This window comes from Lepidochelys olivacea (assembly GCF_965140295.1).
Source record: "Lepidochelys olivacea isolate rLepOli2 genome assembly, chromosome: 1".
Lineage (NCBI taxonomy): Eukaryota > Metazoa > Chordata > Testudines > Cheloniidae > Lepidochelys > Lepidochelys olivacea.
In genome coordinates, this window is record NC_140411.1 from 354327952 (window position 1) to 354353423 (window position 25472).

General features: G+C 47.0%; 1 protein-coding gene across 2 annotated transcripts in view; it reads right to left on the reverse strand.

The window, feature by feature from the left end:
• Positions 1 to 25472, reverse strand: part of SHANK3 (SH3 and multiple ankyrin repeat domains 3) — a gene marked incomplete at its 5' end in the record, with an annotated part of 664505 nt that overhangs the window by 366891 nt on the left and 272142 nt on the right. For both annotated transcript variants that reach the window (XM_084611263.1, XM_084611264.1), the window contains one exon: positions 21058 to 21397. In XM_084611263.1, the coding sequence (XP_084467389.1) occupies positions 21058 to 21397 (340 nt within the window). The remainder of the gene's footprint in view (positions 1 to 21057; positions 21398 to 25472) is intronic.

Below are 25472 nucleotides of genomic sequence, written 5' to 3' on the forward strand. Positions count from 1 at the left end.
AAACCAGAGTCATTGATGGTTCAGGGCGGAGGAAGGGAATGCCCACACAAACATTTAGAGGATTCAGCCACCAATTCAGCGAAATTAGAACCTACGAAAGTACCATGAGCAGTGCCCAAACGCAGAAGGCTTGGCGAGTACACGGAGGCCAGCCATGTCCGAGGTGCAGTCTCGTGTGTTGTACTACCTATGTGCATGAGGCCACGTGCCCTAGGAGCCACATACAGTTTCAGGCTGTTGTGATGGATGAATCTTGAGGTCTGCCATGACAGATTGAATAGACTGGAATCTCGACTCTGGGAGGAACGCTGTGGCCTGGGTAGAGTCCAACACAACCCCTATGAACTCTGTTCTCTGTACCAGGCAAAGGATAGACTTGTCTGCTTTGATCAGAAGGCCTACGGCCTCGAAAGCTGACTGAATGAGTTGAACACTGGATATAACCTGTGCTTTGGACTGGCCTTGGACTAGCTAGTCATCCTACTCAGGGTAGGCCTGCACTCCCAGTCTCCTGATGAATGCTGCTACCAAAGCCATATATTTTGTGAACAGTCAAGGAGCTGCAGATGGAAGCACCCCATGAACTGGTAAGGCAAGTGCTCCACTACAAATCTGTGGCATTTTTTGTGCCATTGATATATCGACATACGAAAGTAGACATCTCCTAAATCAAGGGTTGTGTACCAGTCTCTGGGATCTATTTTTCTGAGATTGTTGTTGAGCTGACACAGATCTAAAATAGGTCTGAGACCTCCGTTAGCTTTCAGAATTAGGAAACAACAGCAGTAGAAACCCTTCCCTCTTACAAAACTCCACTACATCTCCCACCTGAAGGAAAGATTGAACCTCCTGGACCAGAAGTTCTTTGTGAGAAGGGTCCCTGAAGAGGGACAGGGAAGGAGGGTGGAAAGGAGGGGTAGAAATTAAATTGGAGCATTTATACAACTTCTACAGTGCTCAACACTCAATGGTCCATGGTCATAGAGGTCCAAGCACTGAGAAAATGGGAAAAGCGGATTGCAAACAAAGGAAAAATAGGGTATGGACTCCTGGAAACTGGTGCAGCATCCTCAAGCCTCCCATCAAAACACCTGCTTAAAACCCCCTGGATGTCAAGGTGGGGTAGACAGAGGTTGAAAGAGGAGGTGGTGTAAGCTTATACTAAACTCTTCTTTCTCTGCAGGTCCTGTTGGACAGCCAGAGCATAAGAATCAAGGGGCTGCTGAGGCCTGGAGTGCTTCCTGGAAGGGGCTAGGGTGTACAACCCAATGGACTTTAGGGTTGCCCTTGAGTCCTTTAACCCATGGAGCTGAGCATCATTCTGCTCCGAAAAGAGCAAGGATCCCTCAAAGAGCAAGGATCCCTCCAAGAGCAGGTTCTGCACAGTCTGCTGGATCTCTTGAGGGAGCCCAGAGGACTGCAACCAGGAGCTCCTATGCATGACCACTGCTGAAGCCATGGACCTGACAGCCAAGTCGGCAGCACCCAGAGCAGCTTGCAGTGAGATCCTTATAACTAATTTCCCCTCATCCACTAGCAAGGTAAACTCCTGCTTAGCCTCTTCTGGGAGCATGTCTTTAAATTTCAGCATGGAGCCCCATATGGTAAAGTCACACCTGCCCAAAAGTGCATGCTGGTTTGCAATCCTGAGCTACAAACCCCTTCCTCCTCTCCATAGAATAAATTTTCCTAACCAACATTTCTAACTTCTCTGAGTCTTTTGATTTTGGGGTTGCACCCTGGAGCCCCTGCCTTTCCCTCTCATTGGCAGCAGATACCACCAGCAACCCGGGGTGGGAGGAGCAGGAGTAAAGAAACTCAGAATCCTGAGATGGGCACATAATGCTTGCGCTCAGCCCCATTTGAATAGGGAGTCAGGTGTCTGCCACAGTCCCTTAACTGCACCCATTTTGGCCTCATTGAGAGGCAAGACCAATCTGGAAGGACCTGCAGTGACTAAAATATCAACCAGGACATGAGAGGATTCTTTTATTTCCTCCACATGTATGCCAGACTTAAGGCAACCTCTTTAACAATTCCTGGAGCACCGTCTAGTCATCTGGGAGAGGCAACATGGCCCCCACCCCGAGACTGCCTCATCAGAGAAGGAGGAAGAGGAGGCCAGCACTGGTTGTGGATGTTCTTCCTTCCTTTCTTGATCTGCACGGTGCTGTTGAGCTGGCTCTTGGAGTCCGATACCAGGCTCAGTAGTGGAGTCAGGAACTGTGCTGCCCAGTGAGTAAGAACCACATGCCTTTCTGAGGTCACCAACTTTGAAGACAATCTGGAAACTGGGAAAAAGCTCCATGGATTCCAAAAAGGCCACTGGACAGGCATAATCCCCCTGTGACCTCCTGCCAACCATTCAGTGGTACTCCTGTGACAGGATATATGGAAGGGTGGGAATGTATTGTGCGAGAGTGGCTCTGAGGATGGGAAATGTAGGACTCAACCTCCGATTCAGAAGATGACGACTCTCTTTCTGCTGACCATGAAGAAGCAGTTCCAATGGTGCCAGCCATCGGTGCCAGCCATCAGTGCCAAGGTGGAGAAGCCCAGAGAGAAGTGAGCATCTTGGGTTTTCCCTTTGATGGCTCTGAAGGGTGAGCCATCAGAGTACATGAAACTGGCATGGTACCAAGTGTTGCAGAAATCCCATCCATTCTCCCATGTCCACCAGCCCCAGCAACACCAACCCTTGTACTGATAGTGATCAGATGGATCCTGGCAGCCACGTATGCCTTCGGCATGCTTGGTGCCAAGACAGTGTCATTATGGCGCAGGGCTGCAGGCGCGGAAGGAGCTCCTTCTGACTCCAGACTTGATGGACTCTTAAGGTTAAGACACACTGACACTAAGGCACATGGTGACCAATCTGGCTCAGATGAAGGTCTCAAAGCCACCCCGTGAGTAGAAACTTTAGCCTGACTTCACCATCTTTCTTCATGTGAGGCTTAAAGTCCCTACAAATTTGGCAACGCTCTCCAATGTGAGCATCCCCACAGCACCTCGAGCCTTACTGTCAGAAACACAGGGCTTGAAGCCCAGTGACAGAGGCATCCTTTGGCCCTGGGAGTCAATCGAAACTTGGAACAATTCTAAATACAACAATCTTAATAACACAAACTATTTGCAGTACAAGAGAGCACAGTCCACTGAGAGAACTTGCAAATACATGAAGAGCAGTTCCAGCAACCACAATGGGCGGTAAGACAGAACTGAGGGGGCTCAAGGTCAGCCAGGTCCTTTATACTGGTTCCAGTGGCACTCGGCAGCAGAGGGCGCTTGAGCTGTCCTGACGGGTACCACTACTGGGGAAGTTTCCAATGACTGCGCGTGGGACGCGCACACACCAAAGTGAAACGCGCATGTGCAGTCACTCAAAGAAGAGCAAATCATGGTGTTTCCCACACACGCACACACTCTCTCAAAGCAGGGAGAACAAAACCAATCGCTTCAAACCCTCCAGTAAGCCAGAAGCATAAAGCACATTGATTTTATAAAAACCAACCAACCAACCATGCAGGCCTGGGGACAGAGCTCTCATTCAGACTGCTGAAGTAAAATAAAAACTATGGGAACAGTGAATTAATTCATATTGTTAAAAAAAGTGCACAAGGCTGATATAGGGAAGTCATTTTGTTAAAACCGCTCGGGATGGGTCAGAGAAGATTAAAAATAAAATTCCTGGGCTTTGGCTGTTGAAATAAAACTGATGTCTTAGCACCTTAAAAATCTGTAATTCGTTAATGAAAGAAGGTTGCCAGAATTCTTCAGGAGAGGGGTCTAGAAAAGGGAAGGAGGCGTCCACACTTCTTTTGCAGTTGAAAAGGGCAAGGGGAGGTTGTTTCCATCATATACGTTATAAAAACTATCTAGAAAGGGCACTATTCTACTGTGGTCCTACACACTCCAGCCTGTGAACATGTGCCAAGCCAGTTGTAATTTTGTAGTTTGACATCTCCCCTTTCAAAGATTCCTGCTGTCGAGGGCAAATAAAGAAAACATGCCCCTCTGTTGCTGGACACAGTTTACTTGAATGGGCTAAAGTTAGTGGTGAGGACTGGATTACTAGTGAGGTTGCCAGTGCCAGATGTAATAGAGGTGCTGAGATTGTTAGTCATGTCACCATCAACTCCTTCAGTTATCAGCCCAAAAATCCACCTGGTAAAGAAGCCAGAGAGAACATTTTCTGAACTGTAGCTTCATTACTATGCGTGGCTGCATTTCAGAGAGGAGGAAAATAAAATGACATGTACAATATACAAAATCCATGGGAAGAAACAGACTTGTCTTGATGGCACAGGGAGTGTTAGAAGTAGGAGTCTGCAGAGGCAAGCAGGCCTTGGAGATGAGAAAGCACCTGTTTCTGAGGGCATGAGAAATTATGTTGCCAAAGCTATGCAAAGGGTCATTACAGACAAAAGAAATGCCACTATTGTGGCTCTTAGACCTGTTTTAACAGTTGGGATAAGAATCTTCAATGGACAAATGTGAGACTCCCCTGGAGTTTCTTTCTGAACGAATGTGCACTAATAGTGATAAATTACCCTATTGGAAACGGGCTCTGCAGCTCTAACGAGGTGCTGCCCCCTGGCCTTAGTGATTACAAAACAAATGGATGGATGCTCCTGGCCTCTCCTGCTCTTGCACATGAAAACATTAATACAGTCAGACAAAGAAAACTTTGTATTTACAGTTGCTTGATGACCAAGAGTCATTTGTCCCAAATACTCATTACACGGCTAACAATTAGAATACCTCTGTGCAAAAAGGCACACAGGGCAGCGTGGAAGAAAATGCATAGTGGGCGGGGTGGAAGAAGGTGCACGGGGCGCGGCGTGGAAGAAGGCACACAGGGGGCTGTGCAAGAGGCTGACATATAGGTGGACAAAGCTTGGAACATTGGTGGAGTGGGGGACAATACGAAGCTCAGTGAGGCGGATAAATAGGGGAGGGCCAAGTTATGCAGATCTTTGAAGGTGGTGAAAAGCATCTTAAAATATGGCATTAGAGGATGAGGAATCACTTGAGATACAAGCGGAGAGCTATGAATGAGCATTAGTGGCTGCCTCTTTATGGACTGAAGTGGGTTGCCATGTGTTTGTCTGGGACCCCAAAGAGGAGCCTGACATTTCCAGTACCTCTCTCCTTACAGTGGAGCCTCCACTGTCTTGAGTCAGGAGGGGAGTTTGCAAAGTGGAACATTAACTTGGAAGTGCCCAGCGAATGTTTGCAAAGGGCTTGGGGCTGAAATATGGGATCGATTCTTTCAGCCTTTATGACAGGTTCATCAAGACAATCCCAGCGTGGCAAGACACCTCTTTCGCCACATCAGACTCGGCGTTTCTCCCTCTGGCTTGGGGGAGCTGGACCTGCAGTAAACTTACTCCCGAAGTTTTTAATTCTTCACTTTGGTTTATTTACAGTAGTGACAGGGCAGGCCTCAGGGCAGACTGGAGTAGCTCTCTTAAGTGAGAAACCCACAACACAAAAGATATACATAGAATCATAGAAGATTACAGTTGGAAGAGACCTCAGGAGGTCATCTAGTCCAACCCCCTGCTCAAAGCAGGACCAACACCAACTAAATCAGCCCAGCCAGGGCTTTTTCCGTGCTCCCACTGGAGCACTGACATGCTGGCTTCAGGTCGCCAGCCTTCCTCAAACAGAGGTAAGTGCAGTGTTCCCCCTGTAGAGAGAACAGCCCTCCAGCTAGGAGAAGCCTTTTCTCCCAGCCACAGATTGTTTCTCATCCCTCCTCCCACTCTCCTACTGGTAGAGGGGTTTTTAGAAGTCACCTGCAGCCTTTAATTGGATGTAGGTGTCTCTAATTACCCTGAGGTAGCCTCTTTCAATTCATAGGAAAAGTGACCTTCACCATTCTAGGCTGCCTTCCACCAACCACTCTCTGATAGCAGCCAGGTCCGAATTTGTCTCACTAGGAATACATTACATTAATCAGGATTATGATATAGGAACGGGACCACCTCTATATTAGTTCACACGAGTCAATACATGATTGCATAGAAGTACCCATGACCGAAGTGTGGAAGTTCTCCCCGAGAGGATAAGCTGCTCAAAGGGTTCCTAGAATCAGTCTGCACCTCTATCACAGTTCTGGAGACACTAGGGTTCCAGGCAAAGTCCCACCTAATTCCCCAGAGTTAACTGATGTACAGAAGCACTGGTATACATGGCTCATCTCAAAACCTTCCTGCCCCAGAAGGCTGTAGGCCAGCAGAGAGGACTTGCTAGAGCCAGTCTGTGTCAGCATGTAGTGAAAGCAGGATCCTTGAGAGGGCAGAAATGGAGAAGATTGGTGTTTCCAAGCAAGTATCCTGACATGCGCAGAAAGACCCTCTCAGAACAGTGTCAAGGTTCCTTCCCCACTCTGAACTCTAGGGTAGAGATGTGGGGACCTGCATGAAAACCTCCTAAACTTACTTTTACCAGCTTAGGTTAACACTTCCCCAAGGTACAAACTATTTTACCTTTTGCCCTTGTAATTTATCGCTGCCACCACCAAAAGTCTAACAGATATATAACTGGGAAAGAGCCCGTTTGGAAACGTCTTTCCCCCCAAAATCCTCCCAAATCTTACACCCCCTTTCCTGGGGAAGGTTTGATAAAAATCCTCACCAATTTGCATAGGTGAACACAGACCCAAACCCTTGGATCTTAAGAACAATGAAAACACAATCAGATTCTTAAAAGAAGAATGTTAATAGAAGAAAAAAATAAAAGAATCACCTCTGTAAAATCAGGATGGTAAATACCTTACAGGGTAATCAGAGTCAAAACACAGAGAATCCCTCTAGGCAAAACCTTAAGTTACAAAAAGACACAAAAACAGGAATATCCATTCCATTCAGCACAGCGTATTTTCTCAGCCATTTAAAGAAATCATAATCTAATGCATATCTAGCTAGATTACTTACTAAGTTCTAAGACTCCATTCCTGTTCTGTTCCCGGCAAAAGCATCACACAGACAGCCAGAGAGCCTTTGTTTCTCCCCCCCTCCAGCTTTGAAAGTATCTTGTCTCCTCATTGGTCATTCTGGTCAGGTGCCAGCGAGGTTATCCTAGCCTCTTAACCCTTTACAGGTGAAAGGGTTTTTCCTCGGGCAGGAGGGATTTTAATATTTTCCTCTTGCCAGGAGGGATTTTCCCTTTATATTTATGACAAACAGCCATACACATTCATGTATGTGTCAGTATTGACAGATTAGGTGGCCCAAATATATTACAAACCCATTTTCCCCAGTGTGGAAGCATTTACTTAGTGCAAATATGGTACCAAAAGACAAAACAAAAGTAACATGCATCTCAGAAATCATTTCCAAAATTTCCCCAACAAATAAGCCCTTTCCCTCAAGTCTGTAACAGAAAAGCGTCCACTGCTTGGCCCACCAGTACCTGCTGCCCCAGTCCTAGTGTGCAGGGCCAGCTGAGCTAACTCAGCCACAACCCTATCGTAGGACTACCCCAGTCTCTGTGGGTCAAATTGCATCCAGCTTCTCCAGCTAACACCTTTACTGCCAACGTTCAGGAATATAACCTCATCTCGGCACATCCTTAGGGCTTCCACCCTCACTCATGAGAGGGCCAAGAAACTTGCACCTTTTTCTCTCTGCTTCACCCCAATCAAATGTCACCATTTAAAAATGTCACCAACTTCCAAGTAACTCACACTGGTCTTGCAGCACAGTCCAACTCTGACATGAAGTGGAATAGGTCCGTAGCTTGCTGAAACGAGACCCATGCGGAGCCGTTGATAAGCCCCACACAAGTGGGCTTGGATGTCCTTTCTTTCACAGATTTCATGTCTCTAACTTTGAATTCATTTATTTACATTAAATGAAAATAGGCCCATTTGCAGCTCTGACAGTCTATCTAGAACTGTACACGAGACTGTGAAATCAGCAGACTCCCTCAGTTAGTCCATAAAATAATATACTGGCAGCAGCAAAGGTGTAACAAAACGTATCCTCTCCTTCTCCTGGCTGCGGAGTCCTCTCCAGACACCCCCCACCACACACACACCCCATTCTTCCCACACAAGACAAGCTCAGGAAAAAAGATAAGCATTGCAGTGTGCCCACAAAGTTAACAAAGTCAGGCAATTATGGACCAAGGCAAGAACAAATTCCCAAGGCACAGGGACACCCTGGCAGCAGTCCCCCTCTCATACCCATCATCCTCCACTCTCTACACTGGCTTCCCATAGAATATCAAGTCAAGTTCAAGGTCCAGTGTCCATACTTATTAAATAAGCCTATCAAAATACCACCCTGCATGCACAACCCCCGCCCCCCCTCCTCCGAAGAGAACACAAGAAGGTGTTAGTCGTGCTGCTTACTCTACGACTGGAAGGTGCTCGCACTCTGGCAATGAGTGCGGTATTAGGACCTATGGAGAACCAAACAAAAGCTCCAGCTTAGGCACCACTGATGACTTCAGCTGCAGCACTCTGGCTCAGAGAGAGAGGTGGTCTCTTAGACAGGTAAGTCCCAGGCCATTTCAACCTTTATCCATCAAAACCATCACCTTAAAAATCAACCTGAAAACCAACCAGCAGCTGTTCTGACCTTTGGTGACTATGAAGAGGGCTCAGCATTTTCTTGGCAGGCTCCTGTCTACACATCCATGAAGGCTGCAAGGAGGAGGAGTCCCCACATTGCTCTGATAAAAATATTCAGACTGTATACAACTCAAACTTACCTCCCTCTGGTAGCCTGGCTTTTCTAATAATTCAAACACAGACGTAAGCCTAAACTTTCAGGATTTCACCACAGGACCTTCTCGGTTTCAGCCCTCCATTTCCCTCTACAGAGAGAAAGAGAGAGAGACAGAGACAGAGACAGAGAGAGACCCCCCCAACTCCTTTTATACCCTGATTGGAATTATCAAGATATATCTGCCACTAGGACCAGCAACATTTATCCTGTACCTTCATACAGGGCTCCAGTACCGAAAATTGGCATGAGTTGACAGAATCTGCTACAAGGGCTTGAGAAATTTAAACTCACCTCCCAGACTGAGTTATTGATACTACATGGTTTTGTGGAAGTTAATGAGATCTCCCTTTGAGGCCCATTTTACTTGTAAGGTCAAGTTCCTTACAAGGAAGGCCATTTTCCTGGGACAGTGACAGGCAGAGTAAGTGAGCTATGTGTCCAGGGGACTGAGAGTATACTAAATACTTTACACAGTTTCCCTGTATCCACCTGCCTATCCTAGGTTCATAAGGTCAAGATTGAAAGATCCTTGCGCTTTTAGCTGGAGCAGACCAGAGCCCTTGTAAGTCCACCCAGCCCGGACCCAGGCACGACCAGGGCAGCGCAGCCCGGCCCGGACCCAGACACGGCAGGAGAGGTGCAGCCTGGCCCGGACCCAAGTGTGGCCAGGGCAGCCTGGCCCAGCCCCAGGTCCAGCATGGATGCAGGCGCGACCCGGACCCAGGCACAGCCAGGGCAGCCCAGCCTGGACCCAGGCACGGCCGACCACCCGCACCCAGGCACAGCTGGGGCATCCCCACCTGGCTCGAATCCAGCACCGGCCTGGACCTGCTGGGGCCAGGAGAGGGGCAGCTATCCTGCATCCCCAGCCTGAGCCCTCACACCCCTGCACCCCAAACCTCTGCCCCAGCCATGAGCTCCCTCCCACACTCCAAACCCCTCGGCCCCACCCCCACCACATGAATTTTGTTATGTGCACCGATATGAAGGTGATGTGTCACACGTCACCTCCATATTGGTGCACATAACAAAATTCATTCTGCACATGGGTGGGAAAAATTAGAGGGAACACTGGTGGCAGCTCAGGTTTGCTGCCCAAGTACGTACCCCAGGGGTCAGGTGAAACTGTATTCAGATGCCTAGCCCATACCACCACCCAACCTGCTATTTTTAGTGCGCTAGCTTGAGCAGAACTAGTGCCTCTGTCTCCCCATGCTGGGAAGCACCATCCCAGCTGCTGTGTAGACATACAATGTAAGGCATTTCCTTCACTGCTCAAATTGCAGAGAGTCCAGAGGGGAGTAACAAAAATTATAACAAGTTTAGAAAACCTATGAGGAAAGGTAAAAAATCTGGGTAAGTTTAGTCTTGACAAAGACGACTGCAGGGGGACCTGATAACAGTCTTCCAATATGTTAAGAGCAGTTATAAAGAGGATTTTGATCATTTGTTCTTCATGTCCACTGAAGGAAGGACAAGAAGTAAAAGGTTTAATCGGCAGCAAGGGAGGCTTAAGTTAGATATTAGGAGAAACTTTCTAACTCTCAGAGTAGTTACGGTCTGGAACAGACTCCCAAGGAGGGTTGTGGAATCCCTGTCACTGGAGGTTTTTAAGAACAGGTTGGACAAACACTTGTCATGGATGGTCTAGGTTTACTTAGTCGTGCATCAGCACGGGGCTGGTCCCTCTCAAGGTCCCTTCCAGCCCTACATTTCTATGACTCTATGGTAACACCACACACTAAATTATTGGTTTCTGCTAAGATTACGTCCTATGGAAATATTGCCCACATTTCTAACCACTGACTTTTTCAATCTCAAGGGGAGGTGACCTAGCAGGACACAAGACCACAGAGGAAGGCCTCCCATCACTTGATACCACATCCTCTATTTTTGAGCCCTTTCTTTACTTTTCTAACAGCACCTATGAAGAGGGCAGGCAGCCTCCTAGAGTCCCAAACTGACCCCAAAGGATCCTGCCAATTCAGAACTTGTTATTCTATGGAAAACTATGAGTATTTTAACCAATGTACATTATGAGTTTCACCTGCCATTGCAGTTTAAACCCCAGTGCAACAGACAGTCTCATAGTCCTCAACACAGCTTCCCCTCTCACCCTCCCCAAGAGGTTCAGGGTGCCTCACAATAGCACAGTAAAAACATTAAACAGAACGCAACAAAATCATTAGAATAGAAGAAAAACCCACTCCCTCTAAACTTTTAAACATCCCACACACTGTGGGAGGAAGGAGGCTATAAAAGCAGGTAGGGGTTGGAAAGAAGGAAGGAAGAGAGGGGAGGGAGGGGCTATCCCGTTCTTTTCAGGTGTTTATAATTCCTTCAGTATTAGAGCTGAGATGGACATTGGGGGAGTGGGTTCCTCACAGTAAGACCCATCACAGAACAGGCCCAATCACTTAAAGCACCACAGCAGGATCCCTCAATATGGAGCTGATTGAGTACAAGAACAAAGAGTACAGGGCCTGCAGCAACAGGATGAATTTAAAGCCAATCCACCATTTTGTAGGCACCCAACACATAAAAAGCAGGGCAGGCAAACAGGACAATGACTGGTCACGCAGTGTCATCAGCAAAGCTCATCAAGTCACTGCCCACCTCCTCCTCCAGGTCTGTAATGTATCCATTGGTGTAGGAGAGACCATTGTGTCTCCCACTATTAACTTCTCTCTATTTACTACACCTTTGGGTCCTGCTGCTCATCAGGCCTTCGTGCCTTAGAATCATAGAATATCAGGGTTGGAAGGGACCTCAGGGGGTCATCTAGTCCAACCCCCTGCTCAAAGCAGGACCAATCCCCAACTAAATCATCCCAGCCAGAGCTCTGTCAAACTTGACCTTAAAAACTTCTAGGGAAGGAGATTCCACCACCTCCCTAGGTAACACATTCCAGTGTTTCACCACCCTCCTAGTGAAAAAGTTTTTCCTAATATCCAACCTAAATATCCCCCATTGCAACTTGAGACCATTACTCCTTGTTCTGTCATCTGCTACCACTGAGAACAGTCTAGAGCCATCCTCTTTGGAACCCACTTTCAGGGAGTTGAAAGTAGCTATCAAATCCCCCCTCATTCTTCTCTTCTGAAGAATAAACATCCCCAGTTCCCTCAGCCTCTCCTCATAAGTCATGTGTTCCAGTCCCCTAATCATTTTTGTTGCCCTCCGCTGGACTCTTTCCAATTTTTCCACATCCTTCTTGTAGTGTGGGGCCCAAAACTGGACACAGTACTCCAGATGAGGCGAATGTCAAATAGAGGGGAACGATTACGTCCCTCAATCTGCTGGCAATGCCCCTACTTATACATCTCAAAACGCCATTGGCCTTCTTGGCAACAAGGGCACACTGTTGACTCATATCCAACTTCTCGTCCACTGTAACCACTAGGTCCTTTTCTGCAGAACTGCTGCCGAGCCATTCGGTCCCTAGTCTGTAGCGGTGCATGGGATTCTTCTGTCCTAAGTGCAGGACTCTGCACTTGTCCTTGTTGAACCTCATCAGATTTCTTTTGGCCCAATCCTCCAATTTGTCTAGGTCCCTCTGTATCCTATCCCTGCCCTCCAGCGTATCTACCTCTCCTCCCAGTTTAGTGTCATCTGCAAACTTCCTGAGGGTGCAATCCACATCATCCTCCAGATCATTTATGAAGATATTGAACAAAACCAGCCCTAGGACTGACCCTTGGGGCACTCCACTTGATACCGGCTGCCAACTAGACATGGAGCCATTGATCACTACCCGTTGAGCCCGACAATCTAGACAGCTTTCTATCTACCTTATAGTCCATTCATCCAGCCCATACTTCTTTAACTTGCTGGCAAGAATACTGTGAGAGACTGTGTCAAAAGCTTTGCTAAAGTCAAGAAACAACACGTCCACTGCTTTCCCTTCATCCACAGAGCCAGTTATCTCATCATAGAAGGCAATTAAATTAGTCAGGCATGACTTGCCCTTGGTGAATCCATACTGACTGTTCCTGATCACTTTCCTCTCCTCTAAGTGCTTCAGAATTGATTCCTTGAGGACCTGCTCCATGATTTTTCCAGGGACTGAGGTGAGGCTGACTGGCCTGTAGTTCCCCAGATCCTCCTTCTTCCCTTTTTTAAAGATGGGCACTACATTAGCCTTTTTCCAGCCATCCGGGACCTCCCCCGATCGTCATGAGTTTTCAAAGATAATGGTCAATGGCTCTGCAATCACAGCCGCCAACTCCTTTAGCACTCTCGGATGCAACGCATTCGGCCCCATGGACTTGTGCTCGTCCAGCTTTTCTAAATAGTCCCGAACCACTTCTTTCTCCACAGAGGGCTGGTCACCTTCTCCCCATGCTGTGCTGTCCAGTGCAGTAGTCTGGGAGCTGACCTTGTTCATGAAGACAGAGGCAAAAAAAGCATTGAGTACATTAGCTTTACACCGGAACATAGGAAAGGCCAGACTGGATCAGATGCAAGGTCCATAGAATCCAGCATCCTGCCTCAAGAGGTGGCCAGCACCAGTTGCTTCAGATCATTTTGAAAATGCTTCCATTAATTATAACACTTCACGTATTCTTGTTACCCATGTAAATGTCCAATCCTTTTTTGAATCTTACTAAGCTCCTGGCTTCAGCAATTTCCTCTTGTAATGAGTTCTACAGTCTAATCACATACTGTGTGAAAATGTGTTTCCTTTTATCAGTTAGGAATTCGCCACCTTTTTATTTCGTTGTATATCGCCCTGTTCTCGTGCGATGAGACAGTGTCATATGCTGACTTGCCCATAAGGCTTCGGCCTGTGATGGAACAGCTGCCACCACCTCAGCTCATCTGACGGGCTGCAGCTCAGGTGGCTCCACTCAGTGATCAGACCCAGCAGAGGGATGAGCAGGGGATTTCCACGAAGAGCTGGATGGAGCTGGAGGGGAGAGGCCCAGAGGGGAGGAGCTGGGAACTGCCCTCTCTTTGGGCAGCAGCCTGAAAGGAGGAGCAGAAAAGAAGAAGAGCAGACAGGCTACTCCCAGGGTGAGCTGGAGCTGATGAGTGGCAGCTCGCCTGAACGCTAGCATGAGGGGAAGAGTGTGCGAGTCCCTGGACAAGGAGGTTGTTTGAGGCACAGGAGGTCTTTCTGAAGTTCTTCACAGTCCTCCATGGTCTTGACGAACCTAAATAACTTTGTCCTTTGCAGCATTTGCTACGTAACTGGTCACCCCATTTCCAAATTTTTAATAAACACAATAAACAATGGGCAGAGTATGACACCCTAAAGCCCCTGCTGTTACCCTTTTGCCATGGTGAAAACTGACCATTTATTCCTATCGTTGCATGCAGTGTAGTTGACGTAATATCTTTTATTGGACCAACTTCTGTTAGTGAGAGAGACAAGCTTTCGAGCCCCATAGAGCTCTTCCTCAGGGTCCCTAACCCAAAACTCTGTAAGCTGGAAAGCTTGTCTCTCACCAACAGAAGTTGGTCCAGTAAAAGTTATTACCTCACCCACCTTGTCTCTCATTTATTCCTACTCTTTCCTTTCTGTCTCCTAGCCAGTTTTTGACACATCAAAGAATACCTCATAGTTATTTATATTCCTGAAGCCTTTTGAAAAGCCAAGTCAATCTTCTCTACTATGTTATTAATTTAAAAAACGAAACCGAAGTTTGTTGAAGAGACACAACTTCTCCTCGGAGATGAAGAACTGGTCTGACCCTGTCAGATTACACACATCCATGGGGCAGCCCATGCAGAGGAATTGTTTGAAGGAGTTCCCCAGGTGAAGGAGGAAAGATTACATGATCCTTGAGGTGAGTTTGTCTGTCCGTTTGTTTGTTGTTTGCTAGCCATGTGCTTGCTTGATCGAAGATTAGAGTGAGGTGTGTTTTGGGGGGCTGTGTGCTGAGGAGCACAGAGAGACAGAGAGGTACATAGATGAAACTTTCTGGGACACAGCAGTGCGGTCCTACTCCCAGTCTGACAGCCTTTGTGCTGCTGAGAAGAATGAAAGTCTTGGGAAAGGAGAACACCAAGCTGGAGCAGAGGGAAACAATCCCATTGCTGGGACGCTTCTTCCAGCTGATGTCATGGTATCCTCTTGCCCTGAGGATACCTGTCGTAGGGAGGGAATCCCAGGTACTAGGAAGAGCCAGGTAATAGTAATGGGGGATTTGATTCTTAGAAATATTGATGGTTGGATTTGTGATGATCAGGAGAACCGAAGGGTGAATTGCCTACTGGGTGCAAAGGTTGCAGATCTCACAAGACATCTAGACAGACTTATGTGCAGAGCTGGGGAGCAGCTGGTGATCGTGGTACATGTGGGTACCAGTGTCATAGGGAAAGGTAGGAGCGAGGGCCTGGAGGCCAAATGTAGGCTGCTAGGTAAGAGATAAAAGTCCAGGACCTCCGTGGTAGCATTGTCTGAAATGCTTCTAGTTCCACAGGACCAGGAAGACAAGCACAGCTGCAGGGTCTTGTAGCATTCATACAAGGTTCATGCACTTGGCAACATTCAGGGCACACCCGGAGAGTTGTGTAGGAGCAGTGCACACACGGCTCCTCTCAAGGGCATGAACCTTGGAATCTCGCCCAGATGACATGAACCGTGGGAAGCCTCGGACTGGGCTCAAGGCCCAAGAGCAAGGAATGCGGTAGATAGAAATTGGTAAATAAGAATGTTAAACAAAACCAGTGTATTCCTTTTATCTGTTGGAGAATGTAATGCGCAGGGGGAGAGAAAGAATAAAGGAGAGGGTGGAAAGTTGACAGGACCAGCCCGTTGGCAGACCAGCCTGCTTGCTTGCTTAAAGCTTTGTGCTGTCTTGTATTTGGACCGCAACAGGGTCTCAATGCGTGGATCAGAAAATGATGTACGGAGGAAGGGTTTAGGTTTGTTAGGAATTTGGGAACCTTCGGGGAAAGGAGAAGCCTACACAGAAAGGATGGGCTCCCCCTAAACCAAAATGGAACCAGACTGCTGGCTTGTAAAAGCAAAATGGATGTAGAGCAGTTTTTAAACTAAAGGCTGTGGAAAAGTCGACAGGTGCAGAAGAGCACACGGGTTGGGCAGAGACATTCCTTAGAGATTAATTTATTAAAGGGGGAACTCTACATCCTAGTAAAGAGGATAGGAAAAAAGTTGGTAAACTACGGGCAGGAGTAGTCAAACATAAAAAAGAGTCCCATTTAAATATAACACATGAAGGCAAGCAACTGAATACTGACAAAATGTACATGTGCTTATATACAAATTCTCGAAGTCTAAATGCTACGAATATGGGTGAACTAGAATTCCTGGCATTAAATGAGGATATTGCTATAATAGGCACCACAGAAATTTGATGGAACAATGATAATCAATGGGACAGGGTAATATCAGGGTACAAATAAATAAGAAGGACAGAACAGGTCGTGCTGGTGGGGGAGTGGCACTATATGTGAAAGAAAGCGTAGAATCAAATGAAGTAAAAATCTTAAAGGAACCAAACTGAACCATAGAATCTCTATGGATAGTAATTCCATGCTCTAATAATAAGAATATAGAAGTAGGGATATGTTACCGACCACCTGACCAGAATGGTGATAGTGACCGTGAAATGCTCTGGAAGATTAGAGAGACTATAAAAATAAAAAACTCAGTAATAATGGGGGATTTCTATTATCTCCATATTGACTGGGCACATGTCACCTCAGGACAGGATGCAGAGATAAAGTTTCTTGACACCTTAAATGGCTGTTTCTTGGAGCAGCTGGTCCTGGAACCCACAAGGGGAGGGGCAATTCTTGATTTAGTCCTAAGTACAGCACAGGATCTGGTCCAAGAGTGAACATAGCTGAACCGCTCAGTAATATTGACCATAATGTAATTAAATTTAACATCCTTGTAGGTGGGAATATGTCAAAAAAACCCTCCACAGTAGCATTTAACTTCAAAAAAGGGGAACTACACAAAAATGAGGAAGCTAGTTAAATAAAAATTAAAAGGAACAGTCAAAAGGGTGAAATGTTGACAAGCTGCATGGAAACGATTTAAAAACTCCGTAATAGAGGCCCAAATAAAAAAAAGAGAAGGACGACCAAAAAAAATGCCACCACGGTGAAACAGCAGAGTAAAAGGAGTCATTAGTGGCAAAAAGACACCCTTTAAAAATTGGAAATCTAATCCTACAGAGGAAAATAAAAAGGAGCATAAACTCTGGCTAGTAAAGGGTAAAAGTATAAGGCAGGCCAAGAAAGAATCTGAAGAACAACTGGCTAAGGACACAAAAACCAAAAGCAGAATATATTTTAAGTACATGAGAAGCCTGCCAAAGAAGTCAATGGGACCACTGGACAATCAAGGTGCTAACAGAGCACTCAAAGAAGACCAGGCCACTGCAGAGAAGCTAAATGAATTATTTGCATCAATCTTCAGTGCAGAGGAGCTACAATTCCATGACTCACCTGCATGAGGCCACACCAGGGGAATTGCTCAACCTTGCCAGGGGACTCAGAAATGCCCCCCAGACATGCCTGGATTTGTGTTCTCCAAGCACATGGGACTGGGGGTATAAAACAGAACACAGGGGCCCCATGCTTGGCTTTCTCCTGCCCCTCCCCCACCCCCCATGCTGCAAGCAACCAAGACACTCAGAAGAAGACTCCAACAGATGAGGCTGGCCCAAGTTCAAGGGACAAATCTGTATATTAACAACTGCAATGCCAAGTGGGATGGGAAAAACTGCTTAATCTAGATGTTGCCCAACCTAATAGGGTTGAGAGTTTAGACTACATGCTTATATTTTATTTTGGCAATCAACTCTGACTTTTTGCCTATCACATATAAATTTGTTTAACTGTTTATCTTTATCAGTGAGTTTGTATGAAGTGTGTGGCAAAGGCTGGTGTATATCCATTTTCCATTGATGAAGTGGGGAACCAATTAACAAATCTGCACTGCTCATCTTGAGCAGCACGGGATGGTATATTCCTGAGGTACAGTGCTGGGAGCTGGGGGGATTTGGCGGGTGCCTTTCTCTGTGTGATTCATGAGTGGCTCTGGGAGCATTCATGCAATCTAGCTGGGTATGGAGCTCCACATGCTGTTGGCTGAGTGATCACAGCACCTGGAGGGGTTTGCTGCTGGTCACTAACAAGGCATTGTGAGAGACAGCCCAGGATGGAGAGAGTTAAGAGGGCACAGCGGTCCCACAGTCCCAGGCTGCACCCCAGAAATCCTGCCAAAACCAGGACCAACAGGTATTCATCCAAAAGTCCTAAAGGAACTCAAATATGAAATTGCAGAACTGCTAATTGTGGTATATAACCTAGCATTTAAATCAGTCTTTGTATCAGATGGCTGAAGGGTAGCTAAGGTAAGCCAATTTTTAAAAAAGACTTCAGAGGTGATCCTGGCAATTACAGGCCAGTAAGCCTAACTTCAGTACCAGGCAAATTAGTTAAACCTATAGTAAGGAACAGAATTATCAGACACGCTGTTGAACATGATTTATTGGACAAGAGTCAACACATCTTTTGTAAAGGGAAATCATGCCTACCAATCTATTAGATTTCTTTGAGGGTAGCAACAAGTGTTTGGACAAGGGTGATCCAGTCAATATAGTGTACTGGGACTTCTGGAAAGCCTTTGACAAAAGCTATTCAGCAAAGTAAGCTGTCATGGGATAAGAGGGAAGGTCCTCTCATGGATCAGTAACTGGTTAAAAGAGAAGAAACAAGGAGTAGGAATCAATGGTCAGTTTTCACAGTGAAGAGAGATAAATAGCAGGGTCCCCCAAGTATCTGTACATGGACATGTGCTGTTCAATATATTCACAAATAATATGGAAAAGGGGATGAACAGTGAGACAGCAAAATTTGTAGGCGATAAAAAATTACTCAAGATAATTATGTGCAAATCACACTGCGAAGAGCTCCAAAGGGATCTCACTAAACCGAGTGACTGGGCAACAAAATGGCAGATAAAATTCAATGTTGATAAGTGCAAAGTAATGCATGTTGGAAAAAATAATTATAACTATACAGACAAAATAATGGGATCTAAATTAGCTGTTACCACTCAAGAAAGACCTTAGAGTCATTGTGGATAGTTCTCTGAAAACTTCCGTTCAGTTTGCAGCGGCAGTCAAAAAAAGGAATGTTAGGAACCATTAGGAAAGAGATAGATAATTGAAGGGTTAAAATCCATTGCTGATGTATTAACCTGGTATATGGTATATACGAATACATTTATTAAAGTACTAATTAAATGTTAAATGTTAATTTGGTAACTTGAGACCATGGGCAGAGACATTATGTAACCTTTGACCATTGGCTACTGTGCTATCATGTCTTGCTGCTAGACCTATCCGAGGAAGTGGGACTGCCTACCCCATCACTTTCCCCCGCCCATGGAAAATCCATATATTCCATTATAATCAATTGATTGACAGTGTCTCTGAGCCTACTAAGCAAGGTGACACTCCGTCAGCACTATACGTAATAAACTCCTGTGCTTGACCTCTACATGGTGTGGATTTATGTCCTTCAATAATAGAACAAAAAATATTATAATGGCACTAAATAAATCCATCCTATGCTCACATATTGAATACTGAGTGCAGTTCTCGTTGCCCCATCTTAAGAGCTATATTAGAATTGGAAAAGGTACAGACAGAGAAAAGCAACAAATACGATTAGGAGTACAGAACAGCTTCCATACAAGGATGGATTGAAAAGACTGGGACTGTTCAGCTTCTGAATGAGACAACTAAGAGGGGAGATGACAGAGGTCTATAAAATCATGACTGGTGGGGAGAAAGCAAATAGGAAAGTGTTATTTACCCCTTCACATAACACAAGAACTAGGGTCACCCAATGAAATCAATAAGCAGCAGGTTTAAAACTTACAAAAAGAAGAACTTCATCACACAACGCACTGTCAAGCTGTGGAACTCATTGCCAGGGGATGTTGTGAAGGCCAAAAGTATAACTGGGTTCAAAAACGAACAAGATAAGTTCATGGAGGGCAGGTACATAAACGGCTATTAGCCAATATGGTCCAGGATTCAACCCCATGCTTGAGGTGTCCTTAAGCCTCCAACTACCAGAAGCTGGGACTTTATGATGGGATGGGTCCCTTGAAATTGCCCTGTTCTGTTCATTCCCTCTGAAGCACCTGGCCTCTATCGGAGATAGGATACTGGTCTAGAGGGACCATCAGTGTGGCCCAGTATGGCTGTTCTTATGTCCTTAATTACAGCCTTAGTCATTTTCCCTGGTGCCCAGGTGATGCTCATGTGTTTGTTGTTCCCAGGATCCACACCACCACCTTTACAAAGAGAAGTACCAGCCAATGAGGAGTTGGTGTCAGACCTGAGGATCATTCCCTGAAAGACCAGTGTGTGACTGGGAAATAATAGGAGAGAACGTGTGTTATATTGTTCCCATGCATTCAGTTCAATAAATCTAAATGAAACAGCATTCTGGCAGCTTTCCCATGTGACCCTAGCAGTGGTTGTCTGCCTGGATATTGCCCAACCTCACCCAGCTCTCCACTGTTCCATCAGCAAGATGGCAGTATCTAACAGTACCAAACACTGGCATGGTGGAGGGGGTGAAAGATGGCGCTGGGTTCTACAGGACAATGGAACTGCACCTACTTCTAGGCAGGAGTGAGTGAGTACTGCCAGGAAGTCAGTTCGGCTATAGTGGATGTTCGATTGTCTGCAATATGCCACCTCGATGTCTTCGTCCTCAAAATACGCTCCATTCTCATAGCAACAACAAAGTCAACTATGGCATCTGATGTACTCACAGGTTTCCTGAGGCACGGAAATAGATTGGGGGTGGGAGGAGAGAAAAGGAAACGAACCCCTGCTGCATGAACTCTGGGCACATGCCCCTTTGGTAGCCAGGACAGCTCCTAATCTCCGAGGTGCTTGGTTAGGAAGTTGCAGAGCCTCAGAGATCAGGTTACTGCACTGTATCTTCACACTCCGCAGATCAGCCCGTTCCCACTCAAACAGTGTCCCTGCTCCCCGCAACCATGGAGAGACAAAGCAGGGTTCCTGACTAGCTCCAAGAGCTGGGACTTCCCAGGAACACCAACATGTCAGGTCAGCTACATCCAGCACCACCTGTCACAGCAAACTCCACTGAAGGAGGCAGGCCTGGTCCAATATCAGCTTCGCTGAGGCTGAGATCGCACCAACCCACGCACACAAACCCAGCAGCCCCTTCCAGTTCTCTCACAACTCCAGCACAGGAGCTCACAAACTCAGCAAGGAACCACAGTGGGCTGCCGGGTGAGCACCAAGCGACCTATCTCCCTCATCCCCATGCCCTCTCTTACCTGGCCTTGCCTCGGCTGCTTCTCCTGAGTGTGTGCATGTCGGCCTCCTTCTCTTCCTGCACGCGCTGCAGAGATGGGGAGCGGCTGTGAGTGCTCCGGGAGCTGCCCGTGCTCGCCAGGCTACTGTCCCCCACCCCCGCCCCAACAGCAGCTTCCTGCATCTGTGCCAGCAGCTGTGGGGGCAGGCTGCGGAGCGAGGGCACTGGTGAGTAGGACGGGTGGCTCTCGGCTTTCAAATTGTTGTCGCTGGCAGAACGCTGCAGCATGCGGGGGGAGGAGAGGCCGCCTGCGCCAGTGATCCGTCTCCTCTTTGTGTAGCTGGGAGTTTCTCTAAAAGGCACTGCAAGAAACCAAGCAAAGAGAGTCCCATCAGTTACCAACCGCGCAAGAAGCTAAACGCAGTTTTGCAGTGCTCAACATCTCTGAAAATATTCATTTCTACCAATAATGATGTTGATTGCCAAGAGAAAATGCGTAGTCTGGTCTTATTTCCAGTGCTGGCCTCTTGCTCCTAGGGTTACCAGGTGCTGAGAGCCAGTGCTGAGAAGCAGCACAGTGAGTTTCCGGAGACACAAGTCACCCATCATGCCATGTTTCTGTTAATTGGGGTTCAGGATAATGGAACGAAGGTGAATCTCACCCAGTCCTGTTTGGCTAGAAAGACGGTGAAGGTGCAAGGCCTGCTGCAACCCCCCAGGCAGGGAAGGAGAGGGGAACATAGAGGGAACGTGGGAATTGCCAAACTGGGTCAGACTCATGGTTCGTCCATCGAGTCCAGAATCCTGGCTCTGACACCACTCCAGGCATCCGCCTATTAGCCTTTCACCAGGAGGAAAACTGACCACTCATAGGGAGGTGTGTAGAATGGACTCTCCCTCCAATTCCTTCACAACTCTCGCCGCACCGACTCTTAAGTGCCCTGTCATGACCCCAGGCTCCCTGTGCCCCAGGCTCGGGGCAGCTGCTGCCACCCGCAAGGTTTACATTTGGAAATTACACCTCCTCTCATCCCTCACTTTGCTCCCTCATTCCGAAGTCCTGTCCTCAAGCGTGGGGAGCTGACTGATAAAAACAATGGATGCTCTTCCCAGGCCACTGCACAAACACCCCAGGAAACTCCAGACTTGGTGAATGAACCCATGAATGAGCAAATTTAGAGTCCCTCCGGACAGGTCCGAAACAGCCCTCCTCCAGCTGGCAAGCCTTAGCACTCTGACCAAATGGCTATTGCCCGACTGCTAGAATTCCCACTAACATCCCACAGCAGCTCCCAGAAACCCAAAGGGCCTTGGGAGTCCTCAATGGCTGGATCGCTGCCTCAGGTCCAAAGCACAGGTCTGACATCCCAACAACTCCCTACATAACACACCACTAACTGAGCATGTCACCCAACAGTCTCCACAGCCTGAGTCCACCATTCCCGCCTCTGTCCCCACTCCCTCACCACTGCGCTGCCCGAACCCTCCAGCATCCCCACCTCCTCCTGTGTGCCTTTATGACACCCAGGAAGCTACTGAAAGAGCCACCTTCTACCTCCGTAAAGAAAATGTTACGGATACTGTGGAGACTGGACAGAGGGACGTGGAGGTAGCAGAAGCATCAGAGGCCTTGTCTACACTAGGGGCTTGTTTACACAGGTGGTTTAATATAGAATCATAGAATCATAGAATATCAGGGTTGGAAGGGACCCCAGAAGGTCATCTAGTCCAACCCCCTGCTCAAAGCAGGGCCAATTCCCAGTTAAATCATCAAATATGCAGCTTTTTACTTAGTCCAGTTTGAAACCGCTTGTTTACACGCAACGCAATCCATCACAGTGCACTGACTGCGTTTATCACAAGCTCTGGAGTTCTCTTTTAAACTGCAAAGCCAGTCAGTCTGGGCTATGACTCCTGTGCATGAAACGGTGCTGCAATCTCCTTTGACAGTCTTCGAACAGCTGACCCCCTCTGCTTTGTGGGCGATGGTTTCTGACCTGTTTCCCTGTGGGCCCTCCTCTGCTCTCGAGTCAAGCTGATCAGATGTCCCATCACCCCATTTATAAGCTGGGGTACTGCCAGATTTTGTCCATTCACTACTGGATTCCAGTTTAGCACAAGAGCTTCAAAAGTATTCCAGCAGCCCTACAAAATGCCTGGAGTTGCTGCATGGACCTGTGCTGAGACCCCAGATCTCATTGCAATCTGGGGAGAAGCCCTGGTGCAGGAAGAGCTTGTGGCCAGGCACTGGAAGACATTTTTGTGGACATTGCTAGGCCATGCCCAGGATGCAGAACAGTGCTAGATAAGGAGACAGCTAGCTCAGAAGCACCTACATTAAAATGAGGAATGACAATAATGAGGGATGACGAGGGGACATGTAACCAGTCCATTTTTTGAGGCGCTGGACAACATTTTGCAAACTCCATGACCATTGAACCCTGGCAGCTTGTGGCGCCTGCTGGCTGCCTTCCCCCAAGGATGGTCAGCAAGAGTCATGGGGGGATGAGCTTGAGAAGGCCAGTGGAAAGATCTCCCCTTTAAGCCAGGATCCCTTCGGGACTTGGGACCTTAGAATCCTAGAAGATTAGGGTTGGGAGAGACCTCAGGAGACCTCCTTTGTGCAGGAGACATGGAAGGCAAGCCTGATTCCCTCCCTGCAGCAACCAACCCCAATTCCCAGACTAGGGCTGAGGCAGCTTATCCTATGGAGAGACCATCAACATATAAATTTTCCTGTAACTTTGTTACTAATTTACTATTTAAGTTTTAATTTATTATTAGTAAGCTACACTGCCGTGCTATCTTCTGTTCTGGGTGACCCCAGCCGCACCCCATTGTAGACGGATGCGAGCTAGAAGCTTCTCCATGTCAAGATCCCTTCCCCTCCCTTCCTCCCTCGGCCCATGCTGTCCATTCAGACCCTGCACAAGCACCTTTCCAAAACAGTGACTGCTCCATTGGGCAAAAACAAAGAGTGCAAAGGCACCGAGTACTAACTGTATCCAGGCTCATGCTGTTGATGGCACGTAACAGGTGGGGCAGGAAAGCCTGGCAGGCCAAGCAAACTGCTTTGAGCTCTCTGACATTTATGTGGAGGGAGCGATTGACCCGCGACCAGCGGCCTTGTATGCTATCCTCGCCCAGGTGGGCTCCCCAGCCCAGGTCCAAAGCATTGGAGAGCAGGGTCAGTGACGGGGAAGAAGCCACAAAGGGAACTCCCTCCAACACTGATACAGAGTCTTCGAGATACAGACAGACCTGGACATCTCGACACCTCAGATAAGCAGCCACTAGCGCCTTGCATTTTATGAACACTCATGGGGCCAATGAGAGTCCAAAGGGGAGCGCCATGAATTGGAAGTGACACAGACCCACCACAAAACGGAAGAACTGTCTATGCCCTTGGAAGATGGAGATATGAAAATATTCGTCCTTCAAGTTCAAGGCAGTGTACCAGTCTCCAGGATCCAGGGAGGGAATTGATAGTATAGAGGTTTGTTTGTTAGCCTAGGATAGAATTTTGGGTTTGACTTTTTGATACTCTTATACCAATATGTGTAAACAAAGGACAAAGGCACTGTGATGTTGCTTCTGCCTAGTCAGATGGATTTGGGTAAACAGAGAGGTGGCAAAGTTTGTAGAAGATACTAAACTGCTCAAGATAGTTAAGACCAAAGCAGACTGTGAAGAACTTCAAAAAGATCTCACAAAACTAAGTGATTGAGAAACAAAATGGCAAATGAAATTTAATGTGGATAAATGTAAAGTAATGCACATTGGGAAAAATAACCCCTACTATACATATAATATGATGGGGGCTAATTTAGCTACAACTAATCAGGAGAAAGATCTTGGAGTCATCGTGGATAGTTCTCTGAAGACGTCCACGCAGTGTGCAGCGGCAGTCAAAAAAGCAAACGGGATGTTAGGAATCATTAAAAAAGGGATAGAGAATAAGATGGAGAATATCTTATTCCCCTTATACAAATCCATGGTACGCCCACATCTTGAATACTGCGCACAGATGTGGTCCCCTCATCTCAAAAAAGATATACTAGCATTAGAAAAGGTTCAGAAAAGAGCAACTAAAATGATTTGGGGTTTGGAACGGGTCCCATATGAGGGGAGATTAAAGAGGCTAGAACTTTTCAGCTTAGAAAAGAGGAGACCAAGGGGGGGATATGATTAAAAGGAAGGAGGAGGATCCAGGGAACTACAGGCCAGTCAGTCTCACCTCAGTCCCTGGAAAAATCATGAAGCAGGTCCTCAAGGAATCAATTCTGAAGCACTTAGAGTGAGAGGAAAGTGATCAGGAACAGTCAGCATGGATTCACCAAGGGCAAGTCATGCCTGACTAATCTAATTGCCTTCTATGACGAGATAACTGGCTCTGTGGGTGAGGGGAAAGCAGTGGACGTGTTGTTCCTTGACTTT